The sequence below is a fragment of the Lissotriton vulgaris genome, chromosome 11 (genome assembly GCF_964263255.1).
Source record: "Lissotriton vulgaris chromosome 11, aLisVul1.2, whole genome shotgun sequence".
Classification (NCBI taxonomy): domain Eukaryota; kingdom Metazoa; phylum Chordata; class Amphibia; order Caudata; family Salamandridae; genus Lissotriton; species Lissotriton vulgaris.
Genome location: NC_141699.1, coordinates 143,568,437 through 143,592,620, shown reverse-complemented (window position 1 = coordinate 143,592,620; position 24,184 = coordinate 143,568,437). Strand labels below are relative to the sequence as shown.

Genomic DNA, 24,184 nt, shown 5'->3' with positions numbered 1-24,184 from the left:
GTACATCAGGCCATAAGCATAAAAGGCACCTTTCTTCTTGTCTCAACTAGGGGTTGGTGTGAATCTAGGCCTCATTTTGCTTGCTGATTTGTTGCCTTAATCGGCTGTGTGCCAGCTACCTCTGACCAGTTCTTTTTTCTTGCAGCTGCAGAACTTAACGAAGAGACCTTCCCCAAGCTTCTGCTGATTTCAAAATTGATGAAGGTGAGAATGCTATTTGACAACTGAGTGTTACTTTCATTAGTTTTGTACAAATCTAATTGTCCCACTCAACAGGAAGCAGTGTGTAAAATAGACACAAATATGAAACTTCGAAATAAAATAGTGTTAGCCTCCTTACTCAATTAATGCTTCTGAAACCAAATCTTATGTTTGCTGCTGTGACACAACCTGCCATCTTGAATGCAGCTTTCAGAAGCTTCCAAATTTGTATATCAGCACCTCCCATTCTGTTAAAACAATAATACGTATCTGGTTCATGTTCACTAATCTGAGGTGGCTCGGGTAAACCGGCTGTATAAAAAACATAATTCTCTCACAGTACATCTCTGACAAGGAGTTCATCCACAAGACTGGGCTTATTGCAATCATTGTTTTTTCTATTTGATGAGCAGTGGTGCATGTTGGGGACGTACCTACTTTTAGAATATAAAAATAAGCATTTCCAACCTTGAAATTGTGGGTAGGGTTGAAAACCTCCCCAGCAAGCCTTTCTTTTGTTTTACTACAAACACCTGCTGTATAAGTGGGTTCCAATCTAGGCCTTCATTTTTTTTTAGATGACACTTAACAACTTGAATGTACTGTCGGTATTGTGCTTTATAAAAATGACTATCTGATAGTCATCTTGCCGCTGATTCCTTACTTTTGAACTCCCAGGCGTCAGGCTGGATCCAGAAGAATTTTCACAGCAGTTCCCCTGCGCGCCGGTTGGTGGTATCAGTCGACTCTGCTTGATGCTGTTGCCGTAGTTTCTGTTGTGATGTCCGTGTTGTCAATATAACCGCCACTCAGGCGTGCTGAAGTTAGTCCTTTTCTTTCTGCGCCGAACCGTTGAAGGGAGCTACCGCCTGTCATTTTTTTACAGACTTTTGGTCGGCTTTGTTGGTGTGTAGGTGTGTCATGTTGAGTAAGAAGACTTTGGAGTTCAAGCCTGTCACTGTGCCATGTCGGTCACAGACCCCCATTTGGTCTGTCTTTGGTGCCTGGAGCGCAACCACGACTCCAAATCGTGCTCCGGGAACTGCCGGGTCATGGCACCAAAGACTTTGAGGAAGCGGTCCCTAAAGCTTCACGCGGCCCTGCATTCTGCTCAGCAGAGGTTGCCTAGTTGGTCTTTGTAGGAGAGTAGGGTCTGCAATCCTATGATCACCCAGATTTTTTGCTTTTGTTTCACTGGTTTACGACTTTCCCTGGCTGTGGGCCTGCCAATCAGACCCACAGCCTAGCTGTTCTCTCACTAAATTGACATGTGTACCTTAGGTGCATTATCCAATTGGGACTGGGCCACCTTATCAGACCCTGTAACTCAGGGCATAGGTGTACCCAGGGCCTACCAGGGGCTGAAGCATGTATTATGCCACCCCTGGAGGGCCATCTAAATCTGACACAACTGGCTGCACGACAGCTGGGGCAAGGTGGTGTACTCACCCTTTGCTTTAGATATAGTATACCTATATCTAACCCTAAAAATGGACACACAGATTCCTATCAGTCACTCCTATGGCAGGCCTTGACAATCCTGAAGGCAGAGTGCTTGGAATCGTGTGAAATGGTGCTCTGGCATGAGCTGAGCCCGTTTGCAGCTTGCGGAACCAAGTCCTAATAGCTGTTCCATGATAACGCATACCATATACTCTTAAGTGCATTATAATCCTCGCGGTTAAATGCTATCTCTGGTATTGCTTTATCAAAACATGTCGAGTAAGGTGTCATACGAATTGGAATATTAACCCCTCGCCAATTCTGGCGACGGGGTTAGCATTCCACCCTTCTAGAGGGACACGACATGTATGTAACTGTGAACCCCGGTTAAAGTTAAACGAAGCCTCAGCTCCACAAAATGGATGCTGCCACCACAGACACGAGTCTGACCTCCTGCTGCTGGGAGTCCTTCCAGCGAGGAGAGCTTGGACAAAGGGTTTCCTGTCAGGGGCGGTGCTAGCACCATCCCAGACAGGGTTTTGTGTATCCTGGGTAGGCAGGGCTTTAAAGGAAGGTGACTGCTGAGTGGCGCCCCGGTGCTCACTACGCATCTGCCGGCTAGAACCAGTTCCAGGGGCACACCAGCCCCTGGCCTGGGGAAAGTCCGGCATGGGAGAGGGGTGTAACCACCCCCCTTCCTGGTCCCACCCCTAGGGCAGGACCTAGTCGCGTACCCACCCCTTTCTTTAGGATAAAGGCAGGAGCGGGGACCCTTCCAAATTAGATCATCTTTGAATCCTGAAACTACTTTCTACGAAAGGAACTCTCGGCTCTTCTCAAGATTTCTCCCTTGTGACTAAGGAGTAGTCACCCTGCATCCGCAGGCACCATCTAAGAACTCTGCGGTTTGCTGCACGTCCTTCCTCAGGAATCCGACCGACCAACCAGCACGACGAGACCCGGCTTCCCTGGCACCTCTGACCTCTACCTACCTCTACAGCTAAGCTGAGAACCGTAGGTGCGACGAGACCTCGAGGGACCGGCCATCATCAGAACTGCACGACTTCTATCCAGCACGACCGCCGAGGGATCCTCTGGTGAGTGCTTTGGGGTCCGAGAAGCCCCGACCCTGAGCAGCTCCAGCACCGAAGTCCAGCCTCCCAGCATCTCCACGATCTGCGTGGGGCCCTTCTGCTTTTTGCTGCTCACCGCGTTGTTTGGCTACTAGCCCTCTGGCTTGTGGCCTTCTTAACGACGCCCGACGACATCACTGCTGCTGGTCTTGTTGCTCCAGACTGGCCCTTGCTCCCTTCCAAAAGAGGAGCACCCCGGGCCCTCCTGGTCCACTCCAGACGCCATTTTGAGTCCACCGCGTGGGCTTGAATTTGCCAAGACTTGTTGCCCCAATCCTGGGTCCAGCGACGTCGACAGCTTCATCCATCGTGGGACAGCTCGCACCTCCATCCTGGTCGCCGACAACGCCTCCTGGTCCGTGAGACTGCAGAGCACAGCGTCGCCCACTCACCTAGTCAAGGTGACTACCATCCGGTGCCCTCCTGGTGCCCCCTGACTACTGGCTAGTAGTCACGAACTTGGTCCCCTCTGCTTTCAGGTGTCATCCATCTTCGATCCAGGCTTGGATCACTCGAACAATCTTCACTGGTCGCCTGCCAGCAACTTCTTTCTTCAGGCTCCTGGTTCGTCTACAAGGATTCCCGACGTCTTTTGAGACCTATGCAGCTGCAGCCCCTGGGCTAGGTAACTTCGGCATTTCGGTGCCCCAGCATAGCCTCACTATCCAAGGGTCAGGATCCACTGTCGTTTTCGACCTACCTTATCGGGTTCGCCCGAGAACACTAACTTTGTCTTTACTAGCTCCCATAGACTTTGTCCCGCATCCCGCGTGAGAGTGCACACTCTGCACCCGAGTCCCCTAGGCCTCCTACTAGTAATCTGAAGGTTCAGTAACGTAGTCCTAGCGATTCCAAAGCCTCTTAGTACAGTAATTACCTGCTAGTAATTTCGCATTCCACTTCCATAGTATATGGTTTTTCGTGCCCCTCGGGCATTTGTGTAAATTGTGCAACTTGAAGTATTTTCATAAGAGTTTTGTTGTGTGCTTAGTACCCTGTCCTCATAAAGAGTACAGGGCTGTTGTGATTCTAATAAATACACTGTTTATTTTCATAACACTTGTGTGGTGTCCTTTCACTTGGTGTTCAAGGGGTATATGTGATGGTATAACAGCTGGCTTAACACGCCCTCTAGAGTTTAGCCCGAAGACTGCTCGTATCCACGCTACTAGGATAGCTGGTCTAAGGTTGACTTACAACCAATCACCATAAGGGTTGTTTGGACTGATACAAAGTGCTCACTAGAATAGTGAACATTATATATCAGGCCAACTTCTCACAGTCTTGGTCGAGAGGAAGGTCCGAGCACCACTCCAGTGATTCAAAATCCTCTTCTTTGAAGTCAGGTAAGATTCACCACAAGAATTCGAAGCGTGCTTCAACTTTGCCCCACCTGTCTCACAGAGTGGCGGAAGAACTTTGCTGCACGTTCCCTCCCTTCCTAGGACCGGGAGTGACCGCCGCTCAACTGAAATAATTTTATGGGCCCGCAGGCTCAGAGAATGGAGGGGTCCCTGTGGTTCCCATGCCGGCGGCACCGACCCCCGCGCAACGGCCTCCGAGTGACCCGTTCCCGGGACCGGACTGACGCCGGTCGCACCTCCACAGCGACCTGCCCCAGCGTCGTGGCCGGCATAGAGGTCCTCTGTGTCACCTCCCCTATCCTCATTCCTGACGACACCGAGCCAGTTAGGCGCCATACAATGCAGAGACGAGAGCTGTACGGCTCAATGTTGTTTTTTCTGCCCTATGCTGAATGGTTAGGAGTGGAGGAAAAGGACTGGGAGGGGGAGCAGGATTCCTTAGAAATTCCGCAACAAGATCTGCACTGGTATGAGGAATTGGGTGAAGCCAGTTGTCTGGGCACCTCCCCAGACACTGGTATGATTTCCCCTCCCTACCATAGAGGGAGCATCTTTTGCCTTGGTGGTGCATAGGGCTGCAGAGGTCCTTGACCTGCAGCTTCCTACAGTGGCAGTCAAGACAAATGTCTTAACAGAGGTCCTGCAACCTGAGGTCTCGAGTTCAGAACCCCTACTGTCTTTCAATGAGGCCTTGACAGACGTCCTTCTGGGGACATGGTCCAAACCCAGCACAAGGGGCTCCTGTTAATAGGATGATCGCTCACCACCATCGCCCCAAACCGGGCGACCCAACCTTTCTCACCACCCAACCCCACCCCCAAAGCTTGGTGGTTGAAGCTTCCACTTCTCATGGCTCATTCCCTTCCGCACCCCGACAGGGAAGCCAAGAGGCTGGAGAACTTCAAAAACAAAACCTTTTCTTCCGCCAGCCTAGCATTGCGGTCGGTGAACACTGCATGTCTCTTGGGCCATTACTCCCATTCTATATGGGATACAGTAGCACAGGTGCTGCCCAGAGTCTGAGTGAGGACCGTGCTCTACTCTCCCAAGCTATATCAGGCGAGAGGGACGCAGCTAAGTTTGTCATCAGATTTGGGCTAAAGAACGGTGATGGATTAAACCCATATCTTTTGACTGGGTGTGAGTGTTTGATTGATTCAGATGCTCCGTCCATCACCACCCCCTTTTGTACCGCTTTTGGCCGCCATAAGTGTGGCAGGGTATGCTCAGACGTGAGTCCCTTGCTCACTTTGCCACTGATTTCAAGCAAGCCGGGCTGAAGACGGCTGGAATGCCATAAACCGGTCCTCGGAAGCTTGTTTCCGGTCCAGGGAAGACATGGCTTGGCAGTTCGGGCTGGACTGTTCCCATGAGGCACAGGGTCAGACTGATTTGCATATAGCCATGTCTGAACTGGGGTGGCAGAGTGGGCTAAAGAACGGTGATGGATTAAACCCAGATCTTTTGACGGTGTGTGAGTGTTTGATTGATTCAGATGCTCCGTCCATCACCACCCCCTTTTGTACCGCATCAGATTTGGCTTGGACACAACGGACTCGCTAGGTAGAGCGATTTTCACAAAAGTGGCGGTACATCGCCACACCTGGCTGAAAACATCGTTTTTTGGAGTGATGTCCAGGCCAACCTCATGGACGTGCCCTTTGATGGCTCACGTCTCTTCTGAGACCAGGCGGATGCTGCCCTTGAGCACTTCAAAGACTTGTGGTCCACATCAAGTCTTTGAGCCTCACTACCACCCCAGGGCTTCATCCAATGTCACTCCTTTCAACCATACCCTGGCCAGAGGGCTCCACAAGTTCAGGAACCTCTGCGGGCCATGGATGTAGTTCACCCCAGCCTTGTGGGTCAGGAAACCAGAAGTATGAGCCACTCCACCATCCCATTCTCCACTGCTAAACCTTCCTAGTCCGATCGCCCAGGATCATTCTCGACCAGTCGGTGGCAGAATACGCCATCATTTCCACCACTGGCAAAACAATATATCAGACAAGTGGGTGTTGCAAATAATCCCAAAGGGTTACTCCCTCCCCTCCAATCAGTGCCTCCGGCGTACAATCGGCTGATGGAAGATCACCTTGCTTTGCTCCGCGTGGAAGTCTCAACTCTCTTGACCAAGGAAGCTATAGAGAGGGTACCCGGGACCGAAATAGGCAGTGGTTACTTTTCCCGCTACTTCCTGAAAAAGGAGAAATTTAAGATGCTCACTCTTGGTCAGGTCCTGTCAGCCTTGGACCCAGAAGACTGGATGGTAGCGCTGGACTTCAGGATGCCTACTTTCATATCTACATCCTGACTGCCTCGTCACTACCTGCAGTTCACGGTGGGTCACTGGCGCTTTCAATTTGCGGTGCTTCCCTTTGGCCTCACCAGCGCCCCTGGGGTGTTCACTAAAGTGATGGCGGTGGTCGAAGTCTATCTGCGGAGATCAGATGTTCCAGTCTTTCCCTATCTCGACGACCGGTTATTGAGGCCGGGCTTGTCCCAGGCTGTCATCTCCCACCTCCATTCTACGGCGAACCTCCTGCATTCGCTGGTGTTCACTATCAACGTGCCGAAGTGACACCTGACTCCCTCTCAGAAGCTCCTTTTCATCGGAGCAGTTCTGGATATAGTGCGTTTGGGTTTAACCTCCTGAGCAGCGAGTCCGAGATATTCAGGCTATGATATCGATTTTTCAGCCTCTATCGAAGATTTCATTGAGATTGACCGTGAGGCTGCTGGGCCTCATGGCCTCCTGCATCCTGCTGGTGGACCATGCCAGGTGCGGGCTCTGTAGTGGGACCTGAAGTTCCAGTGGGCCCAGCATCGATGGAATCTTTCTGATGTCAATCGGAGGGCACTGCACACCAATTGCAGTGGTGGCTAACGAACCAGGATTCGGTCAACAGCCGAACCCTCTTCCTTCCCCAACCAGACTTCACAGTGGTGACAGATGCGTCCTTTCTGGGATGGGGCGGTCACATGGGCAAGGCGAAGATCTGAAAGAGACACGTTAGTGATAGATTCTTTACCTTAGAATATCCCCAGGCGTCAGACTGGATCCGGAAACTTTTGCGTAGCAGTACCCTTGCGCGTCGGTAGGCGTCGTCTGCGGCTCCGCGTCTGTCGTCGTCGGAGTACTTAGACGCCGCCTCCGCGTGCTGACGTCAGTTCTTCTTTTTTCTGCGCCAGCCAGCGCAGATCTGGAAAAAGCAGTAACCCAGTCAATTTTTGACTAACTTTTTTGAGATCATTTTTGATCCTTCTCGAAGTCTTGCGACTCCGATCGGTGCCGTAGGGATGCCTGGTTTCAAGCCTTGTGACGATTGCGACCGCACCATGTCGGTCACGGATCCTCACCGCCTGTGTCTGATTTGTCTAGGCGTCGACCACGACGACGAGGCCTGCCCCGACTGTCGGGCCCTCTCGAGGAGAGCCAGGCGGGAGCGGTCCCGCAGGCGGCTCGAACTCCGGCAGTCGGCCCGCGCCGAGTGAGATCCCGGTCCCATGGGAGGTCGAGGGACAGGTGGCGGGGACGGAGCCGTCACAGCTCCGGGAGTCGGCACCACTCCTCCGGGTCCAAGTCGTCAGGTAAGAAACACAAGAAGTCGAAGAGACATCATCGCTCTTCGGACTCCCCCCGACGCTCGCGCGATGCGGCCGGGGGTTCGGGTGACACCGCCCACGCGGCTCCTTCGGAGTCGCGGACGTCTCGTCCCGCCCCACACCCTCCGGTCCCTGGGTAGGATGCGACCCCGGAGGAGATTGAGCGCTTCCTCATGGCCATGAGGTCCCTTTCTCCTTCGACGGGCTCCGCGGCGCCTTCGGGCCCAGCCGGCCCGTCTAGGGGCCCTAGCGGGTCGGGGGCTTCGACCCCAAAGCCGTCGGGTGCTTCGGCCCCGACGCCGCCGGCGCCTTCGAGCCCAGCGCCGCAGGGCCCCACGATCCCGACACAGCTGGTGCCTTCGGGCCCGGCGCTGCAGGGAACAGCGGCTGCGGCGCCACTGGCGCCTCCGGGCCCGGTGCCGCGGGATGCCGCTGGGCCTTCCTCGGGCTCTGCATCGTCACCGGTGGACCTTACGACCCCCCCACCCCCCCCCCGGCGTCGGTCCGTCAGGGCGGCGCCGCCCCCGATACCTCCTTTGCTTCGGTTCCGACGTCGGAACGGCGCCGCTAGGCGCCGCTCTCGACGCCGCTTGGAGAATTCCACTTCTATGAACCGACCTCGTTCAATTACAATCCTGAGTCTCAGGAGATGGGTGAAGAGGAGGATTGGGAGGGGTCTGAGGACCATCTGACCAAGGAGTGTCAGTCTCATGATGACTGGGCAGGAGACCTTGGGGAGGCCAGTGGCCTGGACACCTCTCCGGACACTGGGTTTGTCTCTCCTCCGACCGTGGCTTCGGAGGAGGGGGCTACCTATGGTGTGGTGTTGACGAGGGCTGCCAAGGCTTTGGGCCTTGAGCTCCCCGTCGCGGCCGTGAGGACGAACCTCCTCACAGAGGTCCTTAAACCGCAGTCATGCTCGGCTGAGCCTCTGCTGCCCTTTAATGAGGCCTTGACCGACGTTCTTTTGGGCACTTGGTCCAGGCCCGCTACGGGTTCGCCCGTAGATAGGAACGTGGCCAGACGCCACCGCCCGGCTCCGGGCGACCCATGTTTCCTGTCCTCTCACCCCACCCCGAGAGTCTGGGCATCCAGGCCTCTAATTCCCAGACGGCATTCCCGACGGCCCCGCCGGACAGGAAATCCAAGAGGTATGAGAATTATGGTAAGAAGATATTCTCCTCACTTAGTTTGGGACTGCGGTCTTCCAACACTGCATGCCTCTTGGGCCGCTACACCCACTCTCTGTGGGAGACGGTGGCGGAGGTGCAGCCAGAGTGCACGTTGGAGGTACGGGCCAAACTCGGCCAAGCCCTTGTGGAGGGCCGAGATGCAGCCAAGTATTTGACCAGGTGTGGGCTGGATACCACCGACTCGCTAGGCAGAGCGATGGCTACGACGGTGGCGGTGAGACGCCACGCCTGGCTGAGATCCGCCAATTTTTCGGCAGATGTCCAGAACACTCTGATGGACATGCCGTTCAATGGCCGTTGCCTCTTTGGCGACAAGGCAAACCACGCGCTTGAGCGCTTTAAGGACTCCAGGGCTACGGCCAAGTCCTTGGGCCTCTCGGCCCGCGCCAGCAAACGGGTGCCTTTCGCTCCTTTCGTTGCCAAGGAAGGGGCGTCCCCACACGTGTTGCCAGCCACTCGCCGCTGTCTGTCGTCCAGCGCGGCCGTGGAAACCGCCGCGAAGGCAGTCGGGGAAACAGGCGAGGTCAGTCCACACCTTCCCCCGCAGCATCCACCTCTAAACCCTCCTAGTCCGTGCTTTTCGGCCCATGTGACTCCAGTGAGAGGCAGGGTTCGCCATCACCACTCTCACTGGCGCACTGTCACTTCGGACAGGTGGGTGCTGCAGATCGTCCGGAGGGGCTACTATCTCCCCTTCGAGACGACTCCTCAAGCCATGCCACCGCAACACCACAGTGTATCTGGGGATCACTTGCGGCTCCTGCAGGATGAAGTTTCGGCCTTCTTGGCCAAGGGGGCCATCGAGCGCGTTCCTGGGCCAGAAGTAGGACGTGGTTGCTACTCCCACTACTTTCTGGTACCCAAGAAGGGCAAAGGGGGCCTACGCCCTATCTTGGATCTCAGGAACGTCAACGGCTTCCTCCGAAAGGAGAAGTTCAAAATGCTGACTCTGGCTCAGGTCTTAGCTGCCCTAGACCCAGGAGACTGGATGGTAGCGTTGGACTTGCAGGACGCGTATTTCCACATCCCCGTCCTGCCGGCCCACCGGCGTTACCTGCAGTTCACGGTAGGCCACGAGCACTTTCAGTTTACCGTGCTCCCCTTCGGCCTTACCAGCGCCCCACAGGTGTTCACGAAGGTGATGGCGGTGGTCGCAGCTCATCTGCGCAGGTTGGGGGTCTCAGTCTTCCCCTACCTCGACGACTGGTTGTTGAAGCCGGGCTCGCCCCAGACAGTCATCAGCCACCTCCAGACTACGACGGTTCTCCTGCACCAGCTGGGATTTTCCATCAATGTGCCGAAGTCGCACCTGTGTCCCTCTCAGAAGCTCCTTTTCATCGGAGCGGTTCTCGACTCGGCGCAGTTTCGGGTTTACCCGCCCGAACAGCGAATTCGGGATATACAGGCTCTGATTCCAATCTTCCGGCCTTTATCCCGGGTTTCGGTCAGGTTGACACTGCGGTTTCTGGGGCTGATGGCCTCCTGCATCCTTCTGGTGCATCACGCACGGTGGCGGATGCAAGCTCTGCAGTGGGACCTGAAGTTTCAGTGGGCCCAGTATCAGGGCAACCTGTCCGACCATGTCCTGATCTCGGAGGGCACTGCGAGACAGCTGCAGTGGTGGCTCACGGACCGCGATTGGGTCCACGGCAGATCCCTCTCCCTTCCCCAACCGGAGCACGTAGTTGTGACGGGCGCCTCCCTCCAGGGCTGGGGAGGCCTCATTGGAGAGGCGGAGATCAGAGGCTTCTGGTCTCCGGCGGAGTCCCGGCTCCATATCAACCTTTTGGAGCTGCGGGCGATTCGTCTAGCACTGAAGGCATTCCTCCAGTCTGTCCGAGGGAATGTAGTGCAGGTGTTCACGGACAACACCACCGCCATGTGGTACTGCAACAAACAGGGCGGGGTGGGGTTGTGGACCCTCTGCCTGGAGGCTCTGCGCCTCTGGCAATGGCTGGAACATCAGGGCGTGACTCTGATGGTTCAACACCTGGCAGGTTCTCTGAACGCCACGGCGGACGAACTCAGCCACCGGTGCATGATGGATCACGAATGGCGTCTGAACTCGGACGTGGCGCAAGGTCTCTTTCAGCAGTGGGGAGAGCCTTGGTTAGATCTATTCGCCACCGAAGAGAACGCGCAATGTCATCAGTTCTGCACGTTGGAATTTCCAAGGCGGCACTCGCTCGGAGATGCTTTTCGTCGCGAGTGGAGTTGCGGTTTGTTGTACGCCTTTCCGCCTATACCACTTCTGCCCAGAGTGCTGAAGAAGATCAAGCGCGACCGAGCCCAAGTTATCCTTGTGGCTCCGGACTGGGCATGAAGCTACCGGTATACCGAGCTACTCAGTATGTCAGTCGATCCCCCGGTTAGTCTGCCTCTTCAGGAGGACCTTCTGTCGCAGCAGCAGGGGATGGTCCTCCACCCGAACCTGTCCAGTCTCCACCTCCATGCTTGGAGATTGAGCGGCGACAGTTGAGGCCATTTGACTTGCCTCCTGAAGTCTGTAACATCATTCTGGCAGCCAGGCGTCCCTCCACAAAGTCGGTATACGCCTGCAGGTGGAACAGATCTGTGGCATGGTGCACAGCAAAGCCTGTGAATCCCCTTAATGTCCCCCTTTCTGAGGTTCTCCTCTTCCTTCTCTCTCTTGCCCAGCAGGGCTCTGCTCTGGGCACTGTCAAGGGCTATCTCTCGGCTCTTTCAGCCTGTCTGAGGCTGCCTGATCAACCTACTTAGTTCAAGTCCCCTATCGTTAATCGATTCCTGAAGGGCATCACTCATACATTCCCTCCTGTTCCCTTCGTGATGCCTCAGTGGGACTTGAACCTGGTTCTTACGTTTCTGATGTGCGCTCCCTTTGAGCCACTTCACAACTGTCCTCTTCGCCTTCTTTCTTTGAAGACTGCCTTTCTGGTAGCCATCACCTCTGCAAGGAGAGTGAGTGAGCTCCAGGCTCTGTCTTGTAAGCCTTGTGAGAAGTTGGCCTGATATGCAGTGCTCACTGTTCTAGTGATCACTTTGTATCAGTCCAAACAACCCTTATGGTGATTGGTTGTAAGTCAACCTTATAGACCAGCTATCCTAGTAGCGTGGATACGAGCAGTCTTCGGGCTAAACTCTAGAGGGCGTGTTAAGCCAGCTGTTATACCATCACATGTACACCTTGAATACCAAGTGAAAGGACACCACACAATTGTTATGAAAATAAACAGTGTATTTATTTAGATCACAACAGCCCTGTACTCTTTATGAGGACAGGGTGCTAAGCACACAACAAAACTCTTATGAAAATACTACATGTCGCACAATGTACGCAAATGCCCGAGGGGCACGGAAAAACATATACTACAAAAGTGGAATGTGAAATTACTAGTAGGTAAGTACTACTCTCAGAGACTTTGGAATCGCTAGGCCTACAATGCTGAACCCTTGGATTAGAAGCAAGAGGTCTAGGAACGCCGTGTGCAGAGTGGGAACTCTCACGCGTAATGCGGGACAAAGTCTATGGATACTAGTAAATGCAAAAGTTAGTGTTCTCGGGCGAACCCGACTTTGTAGGTCAAAAACGAAAGTGGATCTAGACACTTAGAGAGTTGGTCTACGCTGGAGCCCCGTGGTACTCGGTTTACCTAGCCCAGGGGCTGCGGCTGCATAGGGTTCAAGTTTCATCGGGAATCCTCGTTGACGAACCAGGAGCCTGAAATGGAAGTTGCTGGCAGGCGACCAGTGAAGATGTTCCAGGCTGATCCAAGGACTGGATCAGCTGAAGAAGAGTACCTGTAAGCAGAGGGGACCAAGTTCTGAATCACTAGCCAGTGATTAGGTGGGCACCAGGATGGCACCGGACGAGGTCACTCAGCCAGGCGAAGAGGTGACACTGGATTCTGCTGCTGCACGGACCAGGGGCGCTGATGTCGACCAGGCTGGAGGTCTGCGAGCTGTCTCATGTCGGATGTCTGCTGCTGGCGATGCTGGATCCGGTGAAGGAGGCAACAAGCCTTGGCTACGGCAAGCCCACGTGGCGACACAAAATGGCGTCTGGAGTGGACCAGGAGGGTCTGAGGAAGGTCTCCTTCAGGAGGAGACTAGGGCCAGTCTAGAGGAGCTAGACCAGCGCTGAAATAAACGTAGGACGTCGTCTGGAGGGTCACTAGCCAACGGGCAAGTGACCGGACAACGTGGCAAGCGACACAGAAGCAAAAGGGCCCCACGCAGATCTGGTGAATGCTGGGGGGCTGGTCTTCGGTGCTCGTGCTGCTTGGGGTTGGGGCTTCTCTTACCCCAACGCACCCACTCGAGGGTCCCTCGGCGGTCGTGCTGGGTCAGTGTCGTGCTGGATCTGACGGTCGCCGGGTCCACTGGTCTCGTCGCACCTACGGTTCTCAGCTGTGCTGTAGAGGCAGGTTGAGGTCAGAGAGGGCAGGGAGTCCGGGTCTCGTCGAGCTGGTCAGTCTGGTTCCGGAGGAAGGACCTCTTAGCAAACCGCAAGATACTTAGGTGGTGCGTGCTGCTGCAGGGTTACTACTCCTTAGTCACAAGGGAGAAATCTTAAGAAGAAGTCTTGAGTTCCTTTCGTAGAAAATAGTTTCAGGATTCAAGATGATCTAATTTGGAAAGGTCCCCGCTCCTACCTTTATTCTAAAGAAAGGGGCTGGTACGGGACTAGGTCCTGCCCATGGGTGGGACCTGGAAGGGGGGTGGTTACACCCCTCTCCCATGCCGGACTTTCCCCAGCTCAGGGGCTGGTGTGCCCCTGGAACTGGTTCAAGCCGGCAGATGCATAGTGAGCACCGGGGTGCCACTTGCCGTCACCTTCCTATTCAGCCCTGCCTACCTAGGATACACAAAACCCTGTCTGGGATGGTGCTAGCACCGCCCCTGACAGGAAACCCTTTGTCCAAGCTCCCCTCGCTGGAAGGACTCCCAGCTGCAGGGGGTCAGACTTGTGTCTGTGGTGGCAGCATCCATTTTGTGATGCTGAGGCTCGAGTTAACTTTAACCGGGGTTCACAGTTATATACATGTCGTGTCCCTCTAGAAGGGTGGAATGCTAACCCCGTCGCCAGAATTGGCGAGGGGTTAGTATTCCAATTCGTATGACCCCTTACTCGACATGTTTTGATAAAGCGATACCAAAGGTAGCAAATAACCTCGAGGATTATAATGCACTTAAGAGTATATGGTACGCGTTATCATAGAACAGCTATTAGCACTTGGTTCCGCAAGCTGCAGACGGGCTCAGCTCATGCCAGAGCACCATCTCACATAATTCCAAGCACTCTGCCTTCAGGATTGTTAAGGCCTGCCATAGGAGTGACTGATAGGAATACATGTGTCTATTTTAGGGTTAGATATAGGTATACTATATCTACAGCAAAGGGTGATTACACCACTTTGCCCCAGCTGTCGTGCAGCCAGTTGTGTCAGATTTAGATGGCCAGCCAGGGGTGGCATAATACATGCTGCAGCCCCTGGTAGGCCCTGGGTACACCTATGCCCTGAGTTACAGGGTCTGATAAGGTGTCCCAGTTCCAATTGGTAAATGCACCTAAGGTACACGTCAATTTAGTGAGAGAACAGCTAGGCTGTGGGTCTGATTAGCAGGCCCACAGCCAGGGAAGTCGTAAACCAGTGAAGCAAAAAGCAAAAATCTGGGGTGATCATAGGATTGCAGACCCTACTCTCCTACAAGCCTCCTTTCCTTTCAGTCCATCCGGACAAGGTTGTGTTACGAACAAGGCCCTCCTTCCTGCCCAAGGTAGTCACGGCCATCCACATTGGGCAATCCAACACCTTGCCCACCTTCTTTCCGCCTCCGCAGCCCTCGAGAGAGAGAGAGTAAGAGAGGCTCCACCGTCTGGACCCAAAACGTGCGCTCTCATTTTATTTGAATCACACACAACAGTTCCGGGTGGATGATCAACTCTTTGTTGGATACGCGGGCGCTAAGAAAGGGAAAGCGGTTAACAAGCGGACCATCTCCCGGTGGATCATCTTATGCATCCAGGCGTGTTACTCCTTGGCTAAGAAGGAACCCCATTCCACTCGAGCCACAGCCACTACAACTGCCTTGGACCGAGGTGTGCCCTTGCGGGACATTTGCCAGGTGGCTACGTGGGCCTCGCTACACACGTTTGCACGGCATTATTGCCTGGACAGTCAAGTCCGGAGGGATGGCTACTTTGGCCGTTCCGTCCTCCAGGACTTTCTGGTGTGATTATTGGTTCGCAGACCCACCACCACGGGTTTGGTATTGCTGGGGTATCTATTCTAAGGTAAGGAATCCATCACTAACGTGGCTCTTTCAGATGCACAAGTTACTACTTGTGTAACGATATATCTGCAAGAGACATTAGTTAGTGATAGATTCCTTACCGACCCACCCATCCTCCCCGTTCTGCGAACCGATATTTAGGGTTAAGGTGATCCCCTTTCAGGGCCCTAGTTTTATGGCACCATTGTTGGTTTTTGGCATGGCTCTGCGCTTCTGGCGCGGAAAAGCTGTGTCTAAGAACTGACGTCAGCACCGGAGGCGGCGTCTAAGTACTCCGACGACGTCATCACGGCGCCGACGACGGACTCGGAGCCGCAGACGACGCCTACCGACGCGCAAGGGTACTGCTACGCAAAAGTTTCCGGATCCAGTCTGACGCCTGGGGATATTCTAAGGTAAGGAATCTATCACTAACTAATGTCTCTTACAGATATATCGTTACACAAGTAGTAACTAGTGCATCAGAGGCCTCTGGTCTGCGGAGGAGTCTGGGATCCACATCAACCTTCAGGAGCTCCGGGCAATTCGTATTTCTTGGAAAGCATTCCTTCCTTTTGTCAAGCGAACAGTAGTGCCAGGTGTTCACGGACAACACCACTCCCATGTGGTACTGCAACAAACAGGGTGGGTGGGGTCGTGGACCCTATGTCAAGAAGCCTTTCACCTCTGGACATGGCTGGAACATCAGGTCATGTCCCTGGTAGTTCAACACCTGGCAGGTTCACTGATCGCCAGGGTGGATGAACTCAGCCACCGGTGCATGATGGATCACAAATGGCGTCTACACTCGGAGGTGGTGCAAGGTCTCTTTCAGCAGTGGTGAGAGCCTTGGTTAGATCTGTTTGCCTCCGAAAAGAACACGCACTGTGAGCAGTTCTGCAAGTTGGAATTTCCAAGGCAGAACGCCTCTGCAACGCTTTTCGTCACAAGTGAAATTGCAGTCTTCTTGATACCTTTTCCGCCTATACCACTTCTGCCCAGAGTGCTGAAGAAGATTAAGTGCGAACGGGCCCATGTAATTCTTTTGACTCCAGATTGGGCATGAAGAGTCAAGTATCCCGAGCTCTTGAACATAGCCATTGATCCTCCGATCAGACTGGCTCTTCGGGAGGATCTTCTGTCGCTGCAACAGGGGACAGTCCTCCACCCGAACCTGTCCAGCCTCTACCTCCTTGCGTGGAGATTGAGCAGCGTCAATTGACAGCTTTCGACCTTCCTCCTGAAGTCTGTAATGTCATTCTGGCAGCCAGGTGTCCCTCCACTAGAACGGTATACGCCTGTAGATGGAACACATTTGTGGCATGTTGCACAGCAAAGGCTGTGGATCCCCTTTCTGCCTCTCTTTCAGTGGTTCGCCTCTTCATTCATACTTTGGCCCAGCAGGGTTTTGCTCTGGGCTCCCTTAAAGGCTATATTTCGGCCTTTCTTCGCCTTGGGAAGAGGTGGGGCCAGGGCACCAGACTCTGGACCATGGGGTTCGCGGTTCGATCCATGGTGCTGGCGGCAGTTTAGTCCAGAACCATGTGGCTCTTGGCAATAGCTAGCTTATTCTTACTGACGGCCCCCAGCGCCTTGACACCCTCGGGTATTTGTGCACTTAACAAATACTGGATTTCATTTTATTTCATTCCATTTCCTGATCAGCCTTCTCTTCTAGTCCCCTATTGTAAATAGATTTCTTAAGGGCATTACTCACCTCTTTCCTCCCATTCCTTTTGTAATGGCCCAGTGGGACTTGGATCTGTCTTAACATACCTCATATGTGCTCCTTTTGAGCCACTACATAATTGTCGTCTCGGACTCTTGACCTTAAAGACTGCTTTTTTGGTTGCCATCACCACTGCTCGCAGGGTGAGTGAGCTTCAGGCTCTTTCTTTTAAGCCTCCTTTCCTTGCTGTTCACCCGGACAAGGTTGTAATTCGAACTAGACCTTTTTCCACATAGGACAGACCATCACTTTGTCCACCTTCTTCCCTCCCTCGTACCCTTCCAAGGAGGAAGAGAGACTCCACCGTTAGATTCGAAACGTGTGCCATCATTTCATCTGGATCACACAAACAATTCGGGTGGATGATCAACTCTTTGTTAGCTATGTGGGCGCCAAGAAAGGAGCCTCCGATAGGGCTGCTCACCCATTTCACCAGGGCGACGGCAGCTACTGCTTTGCGATGTGGAGTTCCCCTGGGCATCTCTGCACATGTTCACAAAACACTACTGCCTGGATAGCCAAGTCCGGAGAGATAGCTTCTTTGGCTGTTCAGTTCTCCAGGACTTTCTGGTGTGAACTTGGTTCGCAGACTCACGTCCAATGTTGGTATTTCTGGGGTATCTATTCTAAGATAAGGAATCTATAACTAATAGTCTCTTTCAGATGAGCAAGTTACTTACCTTCGGTAACAATACAAGTGTAAAAGACATCTATTAGTTATAGATTCCTTACTGCCCCACCCATCCTCCCCGTTCTGCGAACTGACTTCTAGAGTAAGGGACTCCCTTTCAAGGCCCTAGTTTTGTGCACCAGTGCTCAGTGTCTTGCATGGCTCTGCGCTTCTGCCTTGGAATGACGTGTAAAGAACTGACGTCAGAGCGCTGGGGTGGCGTATAAGTAGACACCACAATGTCATCCCGGCAATCACGACGCCAACGACGGACGATTGAGTCGGCCATCGCCACCTACTGACGCTCAGGGGTACTGCTAAAGAAAAAATCTCTGCATCCAGTCTTATACCTGGGGAAGATAAGGAATCTATAATATATGTCTCTTACAGATCCTTTGCTTCTCTTCCTCCCACACTGTCACGTGCTGTGCTGCAACATTTAGCAGTCTTCTGATAAATCACAGGCCACCCAATATCCCACATGCAACTTGGTACATGTGGTAAAAACAACACAGACCTGTTCCGTTTGGTGCTACAGTTATGCCTGGTCAACCCTCATATATATTTTTAGGATTGGGAAATAGCCAGCATTTCAAGCTATTCTTTTCTCCAGACCAGGTTAACCACATTCTAATTATTCATTAAAAAAGAGAGAGTGCATTCTTCCCTTGTATTGCTCTTTAAATCACCACCCCGCTGACAGGCTTAGAGCGAGAAGCAATCGGGAAGAAAGAATAGAACACCTGAATGGTGAAAAGAAAATAAATAGTGGGAAGAAGAGTGGTGTCGCCTCACGGGAGTAACACCATGGAGGCTCTGCAGGAAGGTACTCGCCTGCCGCCTAGCTTATCATTCGCGTTCACCACTCAAGAACCAAGAGTGAAGTGTAGAGGAAGGTAAACAGGTGAGGGTGCTAGGGCAACAATACCTGCAGGTACACCGGGTTGGTGCACCGCAAGGCTGTACCCAACAAAGTGAAGAAAGATGACAAAGGTAGTGCCACCCTTCGTAAGTGAAAGTAAAAAGATGAGTTCTAGCTCGCTGGCCCTCTTGACTTTATTCCTGGCTGCGGGTAGACTCCGAATTAAAAAGCCGACATGTTTCGTTGCCACTTAGAAAAACTTACAGCAACTTCTTCAGGGCTTGGGTCTGTCACTTCGCCCTGCACCCTTTCACTGGTGTTCCGTGTCACCTACTGTGGAGGGCATACCTATGCCTCCGTGTTGATAGTATCTGTATCCCTTGTTTATATGGGATTTTTTACACAGCGAGCTGCTCCCGTCAGTCTCGCGAATCAAGCTGGAACCGGGCGTTGTCTCGGCAGCCAAGACAACGCCCGGTTCCAGCTTGATTCACTTTCTTCACTGTGACTACGTTTGTTATTTAGTTAGGGCTCAAACATGTTTGAGGCCCTGGGATACTAGTGGTAAAAAGCTGTACCCACCACAGGTACTGCCCTGTGACCAATGAATAGCCCAGGACACAGAGAGAGTGTGTGCAGCAGAGTAAATCTGCCAAAGTGAATTTGCAGCTGCTTGTGCCTTAGCAGTGTGTGGATTGCACATGTGTGTCAGGAAGTTTCTCCCACAAACATGAAACTTGTTTCTTATGAACAAACAATAGACAACTATGGCTGAAGAATACCCAGCCTTGACCTTTGGTATATTTATATAATGTTGGGCTACCAGTTTAAACTAAAACACACTGCACCAAATTCACTACACTAGTGGATATCAATATGTACACTTCCGAGTGAAGCCAGCTCCCCGCATTGGAGTATGTAAACCATTAAAGTGTTGGATTACCTGTAAGTGGGATAGTAAACTTTTTGTGTTGGAACTTGCTTCAGAAAGGGTTGGATGTTCCCAACTTCCTGGGTGTGTTAAGACTGAGCAGGTGATAGCTTAATAGGAAGATGAAATATTGGTGTCAGAGTATCTCTTCATTTCATCCAGGTTTAATCTAAACCTCATGCCAGCAACTTACTCAGCGTATCTCTAATATGATGCTTGTGCCCAGCACTGCTGACATCACTCTGTCTGTTATCTCAGGTGCAGCATTTGTAAGGCATTGCCTCTACACTGCCACTTCATACTATATACTTGTCAAGAAAAATCATGTTTGTAATATTATTTTTCAGATTTCCTTGGATAAGTTGCATATGACTGCAGTTAACCATGTTTTCACAAAGAGTCTGAAGCCAAAAGCCCTTCAGCAAACAAAAACTGGATGTTCCACACTTTTAACCAAGGAAACAGCCAAGACTGTTCAGACAATCCAGTCCTACCTGCAAGCCATCACTAATCCGGAGTGGGCGGCCGCAATTGCTCACAGAATTGCTCAAGAGCTCCCAACAGGTATCAGTTTGTCATTTATACAGTTCATCAGCTGCATAATATTAATTTCTATTTATGATGACTGCATCTCAAGAGATGTACCTATGAAGAACAAAGTCAGTGAGGTTGGAGAAGAGTTGAGTGCCCTCCCAGAGACCTACAATTCACAGGTTTGAATCCCTGGAAGGAAGATGCAGCGGAGAAGATAAATATAAATAGCATTAACAGTATTATGATTATCATTATTATTATTATTTAAATGAGCCTTTAAGCACTTGTCTGCAAGTATTCATTTTCCATTTTATGGAGCATTAGACTACTAAATGAGATTCAATTCCATAGTAAATAAAAAATGCGTATTGAACTGGCCACACCGTATTGGATTTGAACAAAATTAACATACAGCGTCCTTGTGAGGTCATTTAGGTTTTATTACTAAACCAATAATCATTGTAAACCAGGATTCTCTGGAGCTACCTTTTCTGTGTGTTCTTTCTGCGCAGGTCTTTGCTTTTCTGTGGTGATTGGACCGACCGTCTGCATGTTCCCAGGCCTTGTTCGTCTTTGCCTGCATTTGTTTTGAAGATTGGCGGTTGCTTTACTTTTCTTTGTTCTTGTGAGCAGATTGCTAGACTCTATGAATGCAAGTACCTTCTTTTTCCACAGACTAAAGTCCTTCTTTGTGGTACTGTGGACTTTTTCAGGCTGAAATCTTTCTATCAGGCTGTCACAAACTGTGTGCCTCAATGGCTGTACACTATACATGTGCCTAAGATGCTGATGGGACTTTCAGCTAGGTCTTATTGAGGGTCTTATTCTGGGTATTAACCTCTGGTTTAAACTAGGCTTTAACCCAAGGTCCAGCTGCCTGTCTCTTTCTTTCCCAGTAGCTGTCTATCCCTGTTCCAGTGCTTGTGTCTCATTGTCTGGGTACCTGTATCTTATTACCTGTGTCTCTTTGTCCCAGTACCATTTGCCTCCCTGTTCTGGTCCCTCCCTTTTCCAGTGCCTGTGCCTTCCTGTTTTGGTTTGTGTGCCTCCTTGCTGAAGGTTGTGTGTCACCTTGTCTGTGTCTCCCACCGCCTGTTTCCATAACATGATATCTGTGTTTTCATCCTCCGCCTATGTCTGTCCTTGCAACTTTTTTCCCTCGCTCTGTGTGCATCTCTCTCTGCCTTTCTATCTATTACGCCGTCTGTGTTTCTCTACTCCTGAGTCCAGGTCTCAGTGTGTTTCTCCCTATGTCTCTATCCGTCAGCCTCAGTCTCCTCGCCCCGGCCTTCACATGTCCTTGTTGAGACCTGAGTGTCATGTTGTCCCAGCTTCTGCATCTCCTTAACCAAGCGTGTGTCTTTTTGCCCTCATATCGCTCTCCTGGCCCTCTTATCTCTCTCCCCGCCCTCTTATCTCTCTCCCCGCCCTCTTATCTCTCTCCTCACCCTCTTATCTCTCTCTCTCTCTCCCCCCAGCAATGTCAGTGCCTCCCTCTTACACTGCTTTTGCCTCCCTATCACAATGTTTATATATGTTCAGTGTCCAAATCACATGTATATCTACTGCTAGTTTTAGTTTTGTGTAGTCGAGGCTCAGTGGTGCTCTCCCTTCTCTTCAGTTGCTGTGTCTATCTGACTGTCAGTGGCACACTTTCCAAGTACCTGTCTCCTAGACTGTTTGCTCTCCTCATTACCCTCTCTTTGCCTCTTTCCCTTTGCCTCTGCATATATTCCCCAGTATCTGTCACACTGGCCCAGTGTATAGGCTTTCTCATCTAAGGAAGCCTAATTTCTAATGGCCTAAGGGCTAGAGGAGAGCACAAACCACTCAATAAAATGTGTTTGCCTGTTTGATAAAATTCTGTAGGATTTCCACTTTCCAGTGAAAAACTAGGACATCAGCAGTTACTGTGATTACAACGTACCCATTTTCCCATTTCATATACATGTTTCTATTTGAGATCAGCATGAGAATGTAAGGATTGCCTGCATTCCAATTATAATTCTTAGCCTGTTAAGAAGTGCTATCTTTTACAAAGGCATTGTGGCTTAACTGTACAGAACTTGCATCAATTATTTCAACTGTAACTTCATTGAAACTTAGGGAAGTGCACTCTTGCCTATTTTGTTTGCTAAATCTACATTTCTGTTGCCTTGTTTTGCATTTATAGGACCCGACCGGAATCATGCCCTGAAATTCTGCCTGCATTTGGCAGAGAAGTGGTTGCTAAGTGTTTCGCCCAAGGTAAACTGTCTGAACTAATGTTCGACCTGGTACACATATATGTTGTGGAATGGATATGTCATGTATGATAATTGTGATCACATTCATATCTGTCACAGATCGGTTTTTAGGATCTGAGAATATATAGCCCACTTTATCTTCCAGGCCTTACTTCCCCTTTGGACTATGACATTGTAGCCCCCATTACCTATTGCGCCCGGTGTGCAGTCGACACCGATTGACAGTGGGTACTGCTAACTAAGCTTACCTATGGAGCATTGCCATGTTATGCAGGCTCATTTGCTATTTGTCAAATGGCTTTTACAGTGCTGGTAGGGAAGGTGGATATGGGGATATGGTCTAGTAATGCTGAGTGCTCATTTTTATTGCTCTCTTTTAAAGCAAATATAATTATTCAAGGGCTAAAATAAGCAAAGATGTGTTTGGATCTCCTGAGCAGGATGAAGGATATGAAAAGGCGCAAGTGATGAAGAAGAAGTTGACAGTGCAGTATCAGCGATCTGCCACAGAGAACGTGCTCATAGTCCATAAGCTGAACACTGCTGAGTACCTGAAGCAGACAGGCAAGCCAGTAAACCTCATCGTTTTGCTCTATGAGCATAGCAGCATTGGGCAGCGAATACAAAATCCCAGTGGTCGAGATTATCCTGGTGAGTGCTGCTTTTTCCAGAATGTCTTTTCATATTCATTTCAATGTGCCTTTTAATTTTATTGTGGAGTAAGGAGGTTTGTGATATCAATGGAACTGATTGTTGGGGGGTTGGAAGGTTTTGGCTTGAGTACTATGGAGCCGGATTATTTAACAAGAAGCTTAGCTCATCTCCTGCAGTAATAACAAACCAGTGAATTATGGAAGGAAGAAAGATAAGGTTGTCATCAACTACAGAAATAAAAAATGTGTGTCTGGTTGAGCCTATCAATATTGCTAGTTGTCAGAGACAAGTGATAGTCACCACACACACTATACTTCCAGTGCCAAGAGAGGCGAGCTTGCTGAGCATGATGGGTGGAACGGATAAAGATACCTTTCCTGCGTGGTAAAAGGCACCTACCCAGATAATGATTAAATCTCTCCCCTTTGATAGATAAAGCTAGGTGCAATAAGAAGCCTGGGTCAACCTCCCCTCCTTTGACACCTTTCTCAGTGTACTCCCCTGACATCAGTATCCTGCTATGACCCCCTCTTGAAGAAATGAGGCAGAAGCTATGACCGTAAGACTTTCTTGAGGTTGAGTTTGCTGGCAGTAGATCTGTCTTTGAAGGACCAACACCTCACCATTGTAGTCCATTCCATTGGACAGTCTTTTCTTCTTTACCAGTCAGCACAGATGCAAAAGAACTGTAAAGGGAACAGAATTGCCCTAAAGAGACATTATTTCCCTAGTTTGTCCACACGTTTCCTCTTGATTAAGGGGAAGCTGGACATTCCACAGACATGTATGCTGTGCCCCATTCCCCAGACATTTATTCTGGCCAGCCTTTTGGGGTACAATTTTGATGATCTCAGAGCAAGCAGCTGCCAACCCATGACCAAAGGGTTAAGGTACTCAAGAAAGCCTATGGAACCTGAATCTTGACACAAGGGATGGGGTTTATGCATTGTAGTCCTCCAGGTCCATTGTCATTGATTTCCAGACTGTCCACAGGGCACCAGATAGGTAAATAATGTCCTGAATTACCAGAAGCCATCTCAACCCAGCCATTTTCCTATCGGACATCACCCTTGAAAACCATTGGGGAACTGCTATGGCCTGGCGAGGCATGCATCTTCTCTGACGCATGGTGGACAGATCTAAGAAGGTTACATTTCAGGGGTCCATTTTGTGGGGAGACCAACAGGTGGAGTTACTTAACCAAGCCTTCAAAAGCAGAAACATGCCTTGGCTTTCACATGCATACTAAGTACATACTAAAAAGATAACTGTTATTTCCGTAGGCAAAATTTGGTGCAATGCCCGTCCTTCCAGTAAAGGTTGGATCTGAAAGAGACACGTTAGTGATCGATTCCTTACCTTA

At 51.1% G+C, this 24,184-nt stretch overlaps 1 protein-coding gene across 1 annotated transcript in view; it reads left to right on the top strand.

The window, feature by feature from the left end:
* KNTC1 (kinetochore associated 1) overlaps positions 1–24,184 on the top strand; it is a 926,084-nt gene that overhangs the window by 610,187 nt on the left and 291,713 nt on the right. Inside the window, exons 47-50 of the mRNA XM_086942947.1 lie at positions 146–204; positions 19,735–19,951; positions 22,095–22,168; positions 22,608–22,818. Coding sequence (XP_086799073.1) covers positions 146–204; positions 19,735–19,951; positions 22,095–22,168; positions 22,608–22,818 — 561 coding nt within the window. The remainder of the gene's footprint in view (positions 1–145; positions 205–19,734; positions 19,952–22,094; positions 22,169–22,607; positions 22,819–24,184) is intronic.